This window comes from Somniosus microcephalus, chromosome 5 (assembly GCF_052327205.1).
Source record: "Somniosus microcephalus isolate GS21.2 chromosome 5, FLI_Smic_1.0, whole genome shotgun sequence".
In the NCBI taxonomy this organism is placed as follows: Eukaryota; Metazoa; Chordata; class Chondrichthyes; order Squaliformes; family Somniosidae; genus Somniosus; species Somniosus microcephalus.
In genome coordinates, this window is record NC_140991.1 from 267,091,719 (window position 1) to 267,108,241 (window position 16,523).

The window sequence follows — 16,523 nt, forward strand, 5'->3', positions numbered from 1 at the left end:
AGACTATAACATCGTTTGAAAGGAAATAAATATTTGAAAAGGAGCAATATAAACGGATACGGCGGTGGTGGGGGGTAATTGGGTTACAGGAAGGAAGACCAGCACCAGGGGGGTGGGGGGCAAATGGCCTCTTCAGTACACTCTCAGGAGCCGCAAGCCTACATTTCGTTGTACTGCACTTGTGCACTAACAATTACAATAAAGTTGATTATGATGATTATGATTATGATCATTCGATGAAAACTCTCCTTTATTGAGTGATTTAGGAATGTTGGTTCTGAGCTGAGTTTAGGACAACATGCCCTTGAGAAGTGTCCCAAACACTGAGCCCACTGCCCTATATGCGATCTGCTGGTTTGGTTCAGGTTAGTCTGTGCTGCCAGGTTTTGACATGTGATGTCCACGTACAGATTGGCTGTGACTGAAGCTCCCAGTTCAGAGTTGTCACCTTCACATTGAACCAGAGTCCAAAGAGATTAAAGAGAGAGATGGGGCCTGTTAAAAGTGGCATCTACTGAGAAGCCTGACTGCACCTAGGTATAGGCATTATACCTATTCCTACCAGTTACATATAGACTATCCGTGAATTATTGTATTACTGTTGGTTATTAGAGGAATCTTGAATATTACTAGTATTACTGTTATTGGTGCAATGTCATGAGTTACTATTAGTTACTGGTGGTTTCAAAGTTCCTCCCAGCTCTGGTTTCTCCTGAGAATCCCTCCCCAACCTTCGGTTTCTCTTCTTCTCCGCCCTCAGATTCCCCTCTTCATCTGCTCACGGGTGGCCTCCTGGCTTTCGGAACTTCTCACACAGCAGCTACAGGCACGAAACCACGAGCAAAGATACTCAACTACAGGGGACCCTACCTTCATAAAGTAAATGCAATAACATTTGCAGGCATCACGTGATCAATCTAAAGGAATACCTCCAGCCTGAGTTGAAAACTCTAGTTTTTATACTGTAAAGTCTGTGGGTTGTATAGCGAAGTAATACACAGACTACAAGAGTAACTTTAACAGGACTTTACTATTCGAAGGTCAGGGCGAATCTGCCCAATAAATTCTGCCACAGCACTTATATACCGGTGTGGTCACCGTCGGTATTACAGTATACAGCAGCCAGGATAAAGTAGTGCCACACCTAAAATAGTTCTCTTAAAGGTGGACGGTTACATACAATAGTTCTCTTAAAGGTAGAACAGTTACATACACTACATATACCAACTAATATCTTAAGGCTACACTCACTAATAGCAGTTTCTATCATTAAAAAAACACTGAAATCTTAAGTGGATGAAATATCCTACCTTAACAGTCTGCCCTTTCTGTTATCTTATCAGCTTCTTTTTTCCCCAATGCTGTAATGGGTTTTGTTTACCATGTGCTTCAGGTGATTCAAACACCACTTCCTTATCAATACAGACCGAACACACTGCCATGACCCTCTGAGGCCTAGGAGTTCTCTGAGCGCTACGCCTGTAAATTCACTTTGATTCAGAGTTTAGTGCCACCTCCACGTCCACATTGCAGTCAGCGTTGTGAGTCGTGCCAGCTTGCTGCAGTAACAATGATGGTGGCTGTGCAAAATGCTGTGGGTTTAATTTTCAGCTTCAGAAACACAATCTTTACAATGAAGCTTCTGCATCGAGATCATACTTTTGAAACTAAAAGCAAAATTGAACTCTCCAACTTTGGGCACCAGTGTCAACATCAAGCACTCCAAGGTCAGGTATACAATGGCCAAATGCAGATGCTTTGGGCTATGGGGCTACCCCACCAACTGGGATGAGTATCCTAATGTATTTAATTGAGGACCTACACAGCTAGCTGATAGAGGCAAGCTGCATCACATTATTCTGGTCTGGATTAAAACTTGACTCCCCGAGGTGAAAGGATAATGTACTAACATCTCAGGCTCCTTCAAAATGCGACTGAATGAAACTACCAACAACACTCTGGCCTCGATTTTCATTGAGCCGTGGAGTCGGGATTGAGGGCGTGCGGGGGGTTAAATTCCCAAAATCGGGGGTCCTGACCCCATCCCGCCCCCAACCCGCCTCCATGCCAATTTCAAAGGAGGCGGGTACCCGCCCCGCACTGGGACCCGCCTACCCGAGGCGGGAAGAGATTAGTGCCAATTAACTGCCTGTTAACAGGTAGTTAACAGGCAGTTTTTAGCCTAATCCCTATTTTTAAGCTTGAACTGTGAGAATCCCGACGGCTCCAAACCACGCCAAGTTGGAGGAGTCAGGCCGTCGGGTTGAAGGGCTTGGAGGGGTCGAGATGTCGGTGTTCAGGTGTGTGATGTGTGCATGAGTGCAAAGGTAAGTGTGTTTGGTGTGTCTAAAGTAATTAAATAAGTTTTACATACATTTTCTTACCTTTTCAGCCTTCCTTCCTTTAGGGTCGGGGAGTCCCTCATCTCCGGCACAGAAAGCAGAATGGCTGCGATCTGTCAAAAGTGACAGCCTGCAGCTTTCTGTGCAGGAGAGATTTCTAACTGCGTCTGTGGAGAAGGACTCATGTTAGAAGTAAGACTGTCAGTGTTTGACAGCTTCAAACAGCGGTGAAACACTGATATTTCATCTGTCAGAACGTCTTGACAGATGAAATTTCAGTCTGTGACATCACCTGTTGCCGGGTGGCCTTTAATTGGCCTGCTGAGCCCGCTGGGCGGGCTCAACAAGGTCAATCAAGTTAAAATCACGTGAATTGGCCGCATCTCGATGGAGGCGGGACTACAACCCTGAAAGTTGTAGTCCCGCCTCCTTCCTGACTTCTGAATGAAAATCACCCCCTCTGTCTTCACAGGCCAACTTGTGAGGGCAACTCAAAAAGAAAATCAGATTATCCTCTACATTTGGAAAGGTACAGGAGTCAAGACAAGATCCCTTCAAAAAGCATTGGACAATAATTCCAAGCTTATGCAAGAGAAGTCACGCTTCGTAAATTTAGTAGAGTTCTTTGGGAATCCAACAGGATTGGCAGAGGGTATAGACCTTAGCATTCAGAAGTCATTTGGCAAGGTCTGTTGCTGAGAGGTTTTCTTTTTTAACTCAAAGCTCTTTGAATGCAGAAGCAGTAAATGTAATAAAGTGGCTAAATAGTGGGACACAAAGGATATCGAAATGTAATGAAAACATTAAAAATAGAATGCAGATACCACCAAGTTGTACATTAAAGCTGGCTTAACTACAGAAACTAAGCAAATAAATCACACATGGAATTTAACATTGAGCACAGTGCAGAACCTGCAATGAAAATAGCAAATCGAATTACAAAATAAAACCCACCCCAACTTCTGACCGCATGCAATCTCCCCCAGATTAAATAGGCTGGGTAGAGCCCAAGATGGGGTCAAGTTCTGCACAAATACTTCCTGATCCTGAAAACTGGTGCGGTAAGAAATATTGTTTCTCTTCAGAGAGCATCACTGTATCTTTAATATGCATCTGAACACTTGTCATTCACTTCATGGCTGTTTGTGGGGTGTTGCTGGCACAGAACAGCAGAACAAAGGTCACTGAACTTCAAAGAAAGTAATTCATTATGTGTGTTATAGAATTAAGGTCTTCTGATATTACCTCAGATTCAATGTCATCCATCACTTCCATAAGTGGACACAATGTCACCTTTGATCTGAAGAGTACCTTTACCACCCAATACCTAGAGCTCAGGGAGGAGTCAGTAGTCAAGTTCCGTATTTCCTCTCTCACTTTGAAAAAAATCTGCATGAACCTGGGAGCGAGAAACAGTCAGGCAGAGGGAGAGAATTCTCTTGCTAAAGTTAGGGGCAACTAGCTTCAGGGATCTGCTAGTCTGAAAAGTGAACTTAGCCCATTATCAGGGGTAGCATGGTGTGTTTTATTGGGCCACAATTTGCTGGGGAGTTGAATGCGCAAGCCGTTATTAATGTGTAAACTGTCCAGCAATTTGTAGCGAGGAAAAGATACGGCGTGTGCTGCAAATCACCACAAATTGCAAGACGATTTGCCGCTCCGCCATTAGCCTCGCAAAAATGGCAGCTTACTTTCAACCTCCCCGTGAGTGTCAAAAAATTGCTGCATTTACACATAAATTAACAATTAAACCTGCCGCAGAAAGTTCGGACTTGTACTTAGCGCAAGTACCCTTTTGATGACAAGGGTAATGTTCCTGCAATGCCACTCAACCTCTTCATCCCAAAACGGGAACTATCGAAACTGTGGAGTCTCATTCCTGCAGGTAATGAATTGTTCTTAAGAGATTTTTTAAATCTCAAATTTAATTTCTTTTTTTCCTTACGATCTCTTTTTTCTCTCTCACTTAATCCAATTATTCCCTCTCTTCATTTCTCTTTCTGTATCTAATTTGACTCCAATTCATCCTATTTCCTTCTCCGTCTTTCCTGTTTTTTTCACAATCCTTCAATCTCATTGGTTAAGGAGATATACTGTTGGTCCCATCGTTTACCAAGGTCCCAGATGCCCCGTTGCCCGCGCCATGCCGCTATCAGCTCGCACCTGCAGCGCAAAAAAGTTTGATCTGAAGGGCGAGGAAAAAAGTCTAAGTAACAGCAAGATGGCCCTCTCTAGCAAATTCTGGGCCATTATTTTTGGTGTTAAAAGAAGCAAAATAAATCAGATTTATAGAATCATTGAATGGTTACAGCAGAGGAGGCCATTTGGCCCGTCGAGCCCGTGCCGGCTCTCTGCAACAGCACTTCAGCGAGTCCCACTCCACCGCCCTTTCCCCGTAGCTCTGCAATTTTTTTTCCTTCAAGTACTTATCCAATTCCCTTTTAAAAGCCACAATTGAATCTGCCTCCGCCACCCTTTCAGGCAGTGCATTCCAGATCCTAACCATTTGCTGCGTAAAAAAGTTTTTCCTCATGTCGCCTTTGGTTCTTCTGCCAATCACCTTAAATCTGTGTCCTCAACCCTTCCGCCAATGGGAACAGTTTCCCTCTCTACTCTGTCTAGACCCCTCATGATTTTGAACACCTCTATCAAATCTCCTCTCAACCTTCTCTGCTCTAAGGAGAACAACCCAGCTTCTCCAGTCTATCCGCATAACTGAAGTCTCTCAACCCTGGAACCATTCTTGTAAATCTATTCTGCACCCTCTCTAAAGCCTTAACATTCTTCCTAAAGTGCGATGCCCAGAATTGGACACAGTACTCCAGTTGAGGCCAAACCAGTGTTTTATAAAGATTCATCATAACTTCCTTGCCTTTGTACTCTTATGGGCTGGATTTTCATTGAGGAGTTGGGTAGGAGGCGTGACTACAAATTTTGGGGTTGTAGTCCCGCCTCCATAGAGTTCTAGCCAATCCACGCGATTTAGACTTGATTGACCTTGTTGAGCCCGCTCAGCGGGCTCAGCAGGCCTATTAAGGGCCACCCGGCAACAGGTGGAGTCCATTATTTTCATCTGTCAAGACCTTTTGACAGATGAAATATCAGTATTTGACAGCTGTTTGAAGCTATCAAACACTGACAATCTGTACTCCAGGTTAATTCCTTCCTCTCAGGATGATTTAGAGATCTCCCCGGAACAGAAAGCAGAGGCTGCAGATTGTGACAGCTGGCGGCCATTCTGCTTTCTGTGCCGGTGAGATGAGGGACTCCCGAGACCTGAAGGAAGGAAGGCTGTAAAGGTAAGTAAAGGTTAGTAGAACTTCTTTAAACACTTTACACAGACCAAACACACTTACCTCTGCACTCATGTACCCATCACTCACCTGAACACCGGACATCTCGACCCCTCCAAGCCCTTCATCCCGACGGCCCGCCTCGCTAACTTGGCGTGGTTTGGAGCCGTCGGGAAACCCACATTTCAACAATGAAAATAGGGATTAAGCTAAAAACTGCCCGTTAACAGGCAGTTAATTGGCACTAATCCTCTTCCCGCCTCGGGGAGGCGGGTCCCAGTGCGGGGCAGGTACCCGCCTCCTTTGAAACTGGCATGGAGGCGGGATGGGGTCGGGACCCCCGATTTCGGGATTTTAAACCCCCACACGCCTCCAATCCCGACTCCACAGCCCAATGAAAATTCAGCCCTATGCCTCTATTTATATAGCCCAGGATCCCGTAAGCTTTTTTAACTGCTTTCTCAACCTGCCCTGCCACCTTCAACAATTTGTGCACATATATAAAGGAGACTATGAAGGTATGAGAGCGGAATTGAGTAGAGTGGATTGGGAAAATAGATTAAAGGGTAAGACGATACATGATCAGTGGTGTACATTTAAGGAGTTATTTTACAACTTCCAAAAAAAAATATTCCACTGAGAAGAAAAGGGTGTAAAAGAAGACAGCCATCCATGGCTAAGTAAAGAAATTAAGGATAGTATTCGACTAAAAACAAGGGCATATAAGGTAGCCAAATCTAGTGGGAGGATAGAGGATTGAGAAAACTTTAAAAGACAGCAAAAAATAACAAAAAGATTGATTAAGAAAGGGAAGATAGATTATGAAAGTAAATTAGCAAAAAATATTTTTAAAAATAGTAAGAGTTTTTACAGTTATATAAAAAGAAAAAGGGTGGCTAAAGTAAATGTTGGTCCCTTAGAGGATGAGACCGGGAAATTAATGGTGGGAAATATGGAGATGGCAAAAACACTGAATGAATATTTTGTATCAGTCTTTACAGTAGAAGACACTAAGAATATCCCAACACTGGACAAACAGGGGGCTATGGGGGGGGAGGAGCTAAACACGATCAAAATCACTAAGGAGGTGGTACTCGGTAAAATAATGGGACTCAAGGCGGATAAATCACCTGGACCCGATGGCTTACATCCTAGGGTCTTGAGGGAAGTGGCGGTAGGGATTGTGGATGCATTGGTAATAATTTTCCAAAACTCCCTGGACTCAGCAAAGGTCCCGGCAGACTGGAAAACTGCTAATGTAACACCCTTATTTAAAAAGGGCAGTAGACAGAAGGCTGGAAACTATAGACCGGTTAGCCTAACATCTGTGGCAGGTAAAATTTTGGAGTCCATTATTAAGGAGACAGTAACAGGACATTTGGATAATCATAATTTAATAGGACAAAGTCAGCATGGTTTTATGAAGGGGAAGTCATGTTTGACAAATTTGCTGGAGTTCTTTGAGGAAGTAACGTATAGGGTGGATAAAGGGGAACCAGTGGACGTAGTATATTTAGACTTTCAAAAGGCATTTGACAAGGTGCCACACAAAAGATTATTGCTTAAGATAAAAAAATCACAGGATTGGGGGTAATATTCTGGCATGGATAGAGGATTGGCTATCTAACAGAAGGCAGAGAGTTGGGATAAATGGTTCATTCTCAGACTGGCAATCAGTAACTAGTGGTGTTCCGCAGGGGTCAGTGCTGGGTCCCCAACTCTTTACAATCTATATTAACGATTTGGAGGAGGGGACCGAGTGTAACATATCAAAGTTTGCAGATGATACTAAGATGGGAGGGAAAGTAGTGAGTGAGGAGGACATAAAAAACCTGCAAGGGGACATAGACAGGCTAAGTAAGTGGGCAGAGATTTGGCAGATGGAATACAATACTGGAAAGTGTGAGGTTATGCACTTTGGCAGGAAAAATCGTAGAGCAAAAGGGATCTGGGGGTCCTGGTGCACGAAACTCAAAAGGTTAGTATGCAGGTGCAGCAAGTGATTAAGAAGGCCAATGGAATGTTGGCTTTCATTGCTAGGGGGATAGAATAGAAAAATAGGGAGGTATTGCTTCAGTTGTACAAGGTATTGGTGAGACCGCACCTGGAATACTGCATACAGTTTTGGTGTCCATACTTAAGAAAAGACATACTTGCTCTCGAGTCAGTACAAAGAAGGTTCACTCGGTTAATCCCGGGGATGAGGGGATGGACATATGAGGAGAGGTTGAGTAGATTGGGACTCTACTCATTGGAGTTCAGAAGAATGAGAGGCGATCTTATTGAAACATATAAGATTGTGAAGGAGTTGGATCGGGTGGATGCGGGGAGGATGTTCCCGATGATGGGTGAAACTAGAACTAGGGGGCATAGTCTTAGAATAAGGGGCTGCTCTTTCAAAACTGAGATGAGGAGGAACTACTTCAGTCAGAGGGTGGTAGGTCCATGGAATATGCTGCCCCAAAAAGCTGTAGAAGCTACATCATTACATAAATTTAAAACAGAAATAGACAGTTTCCTAGAAGTAAAGGGAATTAAGGGTTACGGGGAGCGGGCAGGAATTTGGACATGAGTCTAGGTTCGGATCGGACATGGCCCTGTGGGTAGCGGAGCGGGCCCAGGGGCCGTGTAGCCTGATCCTGCTCCTATTTTGTGTGTCTAATTCTGTTAGATTCAGGAGATGGTTCTGTGATAGTAGATTGGCGGTTAGGATCAGATCAGCCATGATCTTATTGAATGGCAGAGCAGGCTCGAGGGGCCGATTGGCCTACTCCTGCTCCTATTTCTTATGTTCTTATATACCCCCAGGTATCTCTGTTCATGCACCCTCTTTAGAATTGTACCCTTTAGTTTATATTGCCTCTGCTCGTTCTTCCAACCAAAATGTATCACTTTGCACTTTTCTGCGTTAAATTTCATCTGCCACACATCCGCCCATTCCACCATTTGAAATTGTGCCCTGTACACCCAAGTCTAAGTCATCAATATATATCAAAAAAAGCAGTGGTCCTAGTACCGACCCCTGGGGAACACCACTGTATATTTTCCTCCAGTCCAAAAAACAACTGTTCACCACTACTCTGTTTCCTGTCACTTAGCCAATTTCAGACCCATGCTGCCACTGTCCCTTTTATTCCATGGGCTTCAACTTTGTTGGCAAGCCTATTATGTGGCAGTTTATCAAACGCCTTTTGGAAGTTCATGTACACCACATCAATCGCATTCCCCTCATCAACCTGACGGAGCGGCAGCAAGCGCAGGGTAGGCGGCTATCGTGGTGGGAGCGGTTTTTAATTATAAAAGAAAGCCTAACTAAAACGAATTAAAGAGGCTGTATATTAAAGTGAGCAGAATGCTGAGGAGATGGGAAAGGGGGGGGTTAATTAATCTGGTAGCGGCGAGGAGGCTCCAGGGGTTAGGCGGAGATGCGTTGGTTGCAGGCCGCATTACGAAGGAGGGTCGAGGCGGTGCGGGGGAAAGCAGTGTAGGGGATTAGGCTGGGAATTGCGGCACGGATAGGCAGGGTAGGGGAGGCGGCAGCGGGGCATTGGGTCGGGTGGCGGAGGTGGGCGGAACATGAAGGAAGATTCTAGTCGGTCAAAGGGAGGGGTTCAGGGCCGCCATTTTGTGTGATGGTCGCCATTTTGTCTGGGCTGGGCCGCCACTTTGTGAACTATTGATCATCAAATTCCTTTCCCCCACCCAAAAATAAACACGCAAACCTTTGAGGGATGCTGTCAATGGTTGGAAGCCTCTAGGTTTAGTTTGTAGGGAGGGAGGGCAAAACTGTCACTAAGTCAACTGGAGTTTGAGGGTGGGGAAAACAGTGTTGTCTTCTCGAAGTCAACTGGAGTTTGTGCTGATGGCCTGTTAATGCGCTACAAGGCTTATAATTTAATAAACTGGCCGGTCAGGGTCGGAGAAGGGGTGGAAAGAGCCGTTGAGGAGGAAAGGGGCTGCTCAGCAAATTTCCCCCGTGTGTTAATATTCCAAGTTAGATGAGACGGGCTGGTGTGGTGTGGAGATTTTTTTTTAAAGTTCCCATACCATCTGAAGTGTTAAGTTGGGGGTTTGCTTGATGTGTTTTGTTCAAACCCTGAAGACGTGCTGGGTCTAAGTTGTAACCGTGCCAGGCGGGAGGCTGGAACCCAACCAGGAAAGCTGCTTTTCATTTTTATCTCTGCGAAACTAATTTGTTACAAATATCTGCAGAACTTTTTTAAAAAGCTGATGGGGCATTGGACCACTTTGAAGGTTTTAGATGTCATGGTGCCTGGTGCTTGTGGGAGAGACTGTGGTTTGTTCTGAAGGTGAAGTTGAGTTGCGAAGGGCTGTGTGACCTGTAGAGGACGCGAGCGGAAATTAAACTTCACTAAAAACTGTGCTCTGTTTGTTCATATATTAAGTGTAAAATAAACCAGCTTGTTGCTTTACTGTTGCTCTCCTCGCACTGGACGTTAATCAGTCCATATAAATTTAATAAGCCAAAAGAGGTATCAGAGTACATGGGAACACTAGCGAGATTATAATATCCAGTACACGCAACAGGGGGGTTCACACTGCTGTGATCCCCAGGTCACACTACCATGTGATTCGATATTGGACAGTAAAGCTAAACTGATTGTAGGGAATATAGGGTCTGCTTATAAAAAGAGTATTCTGTGACACTAAAACTAACAAAATAGTACAAGCCTAAAATTTGTAACAACCAATTAGAATTACATAGAAATGCCAACATTACTGATTGCACAAACTCTACTTCTGGGTTGAATATCAAAATACCTGTAGTCTAGACCATTAGGGATGGGCAATAAATGCTGGCCTTGCCAGCGACGTCCAGGTCACATGAACATAATTTTTTTTAATGTAAATATCCACAACAGACATACTGGGCAGGATTTTAACTTGGAGGCGGATAGGGAGTGGGCGGGGGCTGGGGCTGGATTGCAGTCAGGAAAGCCGGGAGAATGGGTTTCCCTCAGGCCCTGCCAAATTTAACAGAAGGGCCTGATTAACAATTTTTTTTCTCTGTCCCCTCCCGCAGCCAGCCAGATTGAGAGGCTGGCTGGCTGTCAGGCAGGTAGGCCTGCGACACCAGGCTGCAGCCGGGTAGCAGAGAGGAGAGAGGGAGGGATCGGAGGCCAGGATTGTGGCGGGCGGGTGGGAGGCGCGGGGAATCGAAGATTGGAGGCCACATGGGGGAGATCAGAGGCCTCGGCGGGGGGGGGGGGGGGGGTGAGGGGGGAGATCGGGAGGGTCGGGAAATGTCCAATCACAGGGAGAATGGCGAGGCAGGGACACTGGATCTAGCAGGTAAGTGGAAAGGCACTTACCTCCTGGATCCAGCATTCCTCGCCTTCCTTTAGCTGCCAGGTTTCCCAAAGTCCAGGAAACCCGGCCGCCCAGAGTTAAATTTAAAATGGAAATTCAAAATGAGACACGCGGTCTAATTATAATATTTAAAGTGCCAACCCACCTCCTGGGAGTGTGTTGGCTGCCCACAACCCGTCCCACCTCTGTTAAAACCGGAAGTGGGTGGGTTGGAGTCGGGATTCAGATTTCTACCACCTTAACCCAAACCCGCCCATTCTTTGGGGTTAAAATTCCCCCCGAGTAAATACGATTGGTGGCCTCTGACACTGCAACATTAGCATTCTAACATCTCACATCAATGGGGACATTTAGGGGGTGAAATTCAGTTGGCTGCGCCACCCGTTAGCGCCTTAAGAGGGCGCTAAGTGGGTCACAAGCCAACTGGCGCCCGGGTGCGGCACTGTCCATGCCTCCCGCTAAATTCCGCGGGACGCTAGTGGTGGCGCTAGCCGTTAGCGCTGCGCCGCCACCAATGATGTCATCGGTGTGCGCAGCGCCCTGCTGACGCCTCAGCCGCGATATTTGGAAGCGCCCCCTGATTTACTGCCGGACGCTATGTCCGACCAGTTCAGGGGGGCCATTTTTGTTGTTGGCTGCCTGCCAGCGCTCCCGTCCCCGGCCTCCTGAACCCCCCCCCCCCACGGAGTGCCGGCTGCGTTCCAAGAGCCTGGCACTTCTCCTCGGTGCCAGGCTCTTTTGCCTGCACTCGCAATCCTTGGGGGCCCAGCTGGGCCCCAGATCGCGCTGCACAAGGCCCCTCCCCTTTAAGAAGGGGAGGAAGGCCTGCAATACCACAGCGCGACGTGCCACAATATTCAGTTGCAGCGCCCCAAGAGGGATGTGAGGCGCCTCCAGTAGCGCCGCACTTCCCTTTGGGGCGCTACCACTCAATTTTCGGTGCGCGGGCGCGAATGTTTCCGGGGCGCTACTTTTAGCGCCCTGGCGAGGCTGGCGCCCCAAACAGGGCTATACTCAATTTCTCCCCCTTAGAATCATAAAAATTTACGGCATGGAAGGAGGCCATTCGGCCAATCATGTCTGTGCTGGCCAAAAAAAGAGCTACCCACCCTAATCCCACTTTCCAGCTCTTGATCTGTAGCCTTGTAGGTTACGGCACTTCAAGTGCAAATCCAAGTACTTTTTAAATGTAATGAGGGTTTCTGCCTCTACCACCCTTTCAGGCAGTGAGTTCCAGACCCCTACCACCCTCTGGATCAAAAAAGTTCTCAACTCCCCTCTAATCCTACCAATTACTTCAAATCTGTGCCCCCTGGTTATTGACCTCTCTGCTAAGGGAAATAAGTTCTTCCTATCCACTCTATCTAGGCCCCTCAATTAAATCTCCCCTCAGCCTCCTCTGTTCCAAAGAAAACAAACCTAGCCTATCCAATCTTTCCTCATAGCTAAAATTCTCCAGTCCTGGCAACATCCTCGTAAATCTCCTCTGTACCCTCTCGAGTGCAATCACATCTTTCCTGTAATGTGGTGACCAGAACTGTATGCAGTACTCTGGCTGTGGCCTAACTAGTATTTTATACAGTTCAAGTATAACCTCTCTGCTCTTATATTCAATGCCTTGGCTAATAAAGGAAAGTATCCCATATGCCTTCTTAACCATCTTATCTACCTGTCCTGCTACCTTCAGGGATCTGTGGACATGCACTCCAAGGTCCCTCTGATCCTCTACACCTCTCAGTATCCTACCATTTATTGTGTATTCCCTTGCCTTGTTAGCCCTCCTCAAATGCATTGCCTCACACTTCTCAGATTGAATTACATTTGCCACTTTTCTGCCCACCTGACCAGTCCATTGATATCTTCCTGCAGTCATCAGCTTTCTTCCTATCAACCACATGGCCAACATTTATATCACCTGCAAACTTCTTAATCAACCCCCCTACATTGAAGTCTAAATCATTGATGTATACCTCAAAAAGCAAGGATCTAGTACTGAGCCCTGTGGAACCGCACTGGAAACAGCTTTCCAGTCACAAAAACACCCTTCGACCATTACCCTTTGTTTCCTGCCACTGAGCCAATTTTGAAAGAAAAGACAGACTTGCATTTATATAGCACCTTTCACGACCACCGGACGTCCCAAAGCGCTTTAAAGCCAATAAAGTACTTTTTGAAGTGTAATCACTGTTGTAAATTAGGAAAATTTTGGATCCAACCTTTGCAGCCTTTCATAATCGGAGCGGCCTGATGTAAAAGGTTTCAGCCCTGAATGCATCATGGATACTACTAGAAACGGGGCTTTAACTTCACAGATTATACATCCAACAGTTGACCTCTCCATGACCCCCCCAACTGAAGGTTGTATTAATTTCTACCCATCAGATTTGAAATAGACTGAGAGTTTCAAAAAGTTAAAGACAAACATTAAATGCATTAAAAAAAATTTAAATGAGCCAAGAAAGATAGCTCGATTTTACCTCAAATACTCAATCACCCAGACAGAGCAACAGCAAACCGATCAGGATAGAAAGACTGCAAAGAATTTCACACACTGACATTATGAAATGCACCTCTCACTCTAATTTTCACTAACATCTAACCTAATTGAATCAGAGCATATTTTTCTTGAAACAGACCATTCTTTAGTGCAACGAAAAACTAATTAGCAAATGAAAACAAACAAATCAATCTGTTTTTGAAGATTGCACACAACACTAACCCTGTCTATATGGAGATCACAAATGCCAAATGAACCTGGATAGAGTCATCATTAGTGTTCTAAGGTGCTGTGTACAGAACACAAAGGTAGCTGCTGCATTCATTCTCATTAACCCTCAAGCTGATACTAAGGATGTACCGACAAGCAACGTTACTACAGCAAGTGACACTTGGGAGTATGCACAAGCAGGATTACTAATTAACAGATACTGGAGCCCACTAGGCTATGGAGAAGTTTAAGAGCTGGCGTAGCTGAGGTCCACAACTGTTCCGTGTTGCATCACAGTAGCATGCATTTGGAGATTTCTTAAGCACAATGCAATGCTAAGGAACATAAGAACTGCTAGACGAAAAAGACCAAGGTCCATTTAGCTTGCCTTCTACCATCCTAGTAGTCGCATGGCACAATGACAATGGAGTTGTTGACTAATCATAGCAATCAATCTCTATCAATTAGTCTACAACGGTCCCAGAAATGACACGAGGAAAACCCCAGTGGTGGAGAGCTGTGGGAACCATTGGTCCAAAGTCATCATTTTCCTCCCAAGCATGCTACACTTACCAAATGTCATGTCTCAAATTTCTCATATACTGCATCCTAAAATATAACTGTCCAGTGAAAGAAGAAATGTAACAAAAGTGTGCAACATGGTCAAGCATTTGAAGCCATGTACAGGAAACAGAATATTCATATAATGTATTGCTGTGGAATGGAAGAAACAGTTTGCATTGCCCAATAAGGATCAGAAATTCCATCCAGCTACCACACAACAATTTAAAGGTTTTGCCGAAGCCCTGCATGTCTGCAAAACACATGACTGACTAGAATATTAGGAGAAGTCAAATAGTATAATCAGTGACCAGAGTTGAGCAGACAGCCAGCAGCCAGGCCAGACCTAGGCAGAACAGGATTTTTTAAGACAGAAATGTCTCTCGGTACTCCGTAGCTCCTTTATGAAAAGTTACAAGAGATTTTTATTCTTTGCAAGTTTGTTTTGTTTTGAAGTTTTTCAGATAAGCATGCTTTGGAGTTTTACTCGCCCCCTCCCCATCTCTGTAACCTCCTCCAACCCTACAACCTTCCATGATCTCTGCACTCCTCCGATTCTGGCCTCTTGCGCATCTCCAATTTTCATCGCTCCACCATTGCCGGCCGTGCCTTCAGCTGCCTAGGCGTTAAGCTCTGGAATTCGGTCAATAAACCTCTCCGCCTCCCTATCTCTCCTCGTTTAAGTCGCTCCTTAAAACCTACCTTTTGGTCACCTGTCCAAACATCTCTGCATGTGGCTCGGTGTCACATTTTGTCTGATAATGCCCCTGTGAAGAGCACTGGGACGTTTTACTACATTAAAGACGCTATGTAAATACAAGTTGTTGTTTACTGTAACCCAACACATGATAGTGCAAGTTACTGAACCCTGTCACAACTGAATGCAGCCATTATATTTCTATCACACAGTAAGATTCTGCTCATTAAGGAGTGGGATTGCTGAAAAGAATCCTACTCCTGACATCCTTTCAGTACGTCTATTCCATGCAACCTGTCCAAAATAAAAAAAAGTTTTAATTTTTAATAAAGGGTTCACAAAGGAGGCCGTAAGTTGAGATGACTGCAGAAAAAGAACTTCAAAAATGTTACCATAGCCTAGGGAGGACCATGCTGGATAAATACCAATTTAACAATGGTATGCAAGTACAATTAGAGCTGCCTTGCCTCTTAAACATAGATTTATGTGATCAATTAAACATTGATGTTAAAGAGGAACTACTTCTGTTAAAAGACAATCCCGAGCATTTATAACTGAAGTCAGCAAAATGGATGTAACAGACAAATGCTGTTCAATTTAATCATAACTGAAATCTCTTAAGAACATAAGAAATAGGAGCAGGAATAGGCCATTTGGCCCCTTGAGCCTGCTTCGCCATTCAATATCATGGCTGATTTGATCTTGGCCTCAACTCCAGTTTCCTGCCCGCTCCCATAACCCTTGTTTTTAAAAAATCTGTCTATCCCCACCTTGAATATATTCAACAACTCAGCTTTCATAGCTCTCTGGAGTAGAGAATTCCAAAGATTCACGACCCTCAGAAGAAATTCCTCCTCAGTTCCGTCTTAAATGGGCGACCTCTTATTCTGAAACTGTGCCCCCTAGTTCTAGATTCCCGCACGAGGGGAAACATCCTCTCTGCATCTACCCTGTCAACCCCCCTCAGAATCTTAAACGTTTCAATAAGATCACCTCTCATTCTTCTAAACTCCAATCAGTATAGGCCCAACCTGCTCAACCTTTCTTCATAAGACAACCCCTTCAACTCAGGAATCAACCAAGTGAACCTTCTCTGAACTGCCTCCAATGCAAGTATATCCCTCCTTAAATTAGGAACCTGGGCTGATTCACCTCATCCCTAACGCAGGGGTCACTGGACAGGGATCAGAATCAGGAATCCGGGCTAATTAAACAAATAGGAATGCTTTGAGACATAACTGTAACCTGTAAATAATGGGTTCATGAAAGTGGCTAACTTAGCTATTCCTACCAGACATCAGTGAATTACTTTGAGTCACAAAACAAATCAGTGACTGCCCTTCTGTAATTCAATGGGTACTGTAGTGAAGAAATGATGCTTCCCGCTGGTCTACAATCTTCGTGCAGATGGATTATGGGTACTCACTGCTCTTGCTGTCAGCGTGATCAGGATTGCAGTCATGAAAGTGAAGTAATAGCCAGGGTACACTCCATGCCACAAGGCTGAAAGGATAAATGTTAGCGCTGTGGGGAAGTAGGGGGCCCGATCGTAGCAGACACTGAGAAAAACAGAAAGGGACAACGTTAAGGGT

General features: G+C 45.1%; 1 protein-coding gene across 1 annotated transcript in view; it reads right to left on the reverse strand.

Annotated features, from left to right (window-relative positions):
• mboat1 (membrane bound O-acyltransferase domain containing 1) overlaps window positions 1-16,523 on the reverse strand; it is a 185,626-nt gene that overhangs the window by 12,815 nt on the left and 156,288 nt on the right. Inside the window, exon 11 of the mRNA XM_085988926.1 lies at window positions 16,358-16,490. Coding sequence (XP_085845052.1) covers window positions 16,358-16,490 — 133 coding nt within the window. The remainder of the gene's footprint in view (window positions 1-16,357; window positions 16,491-16,523) is intronic.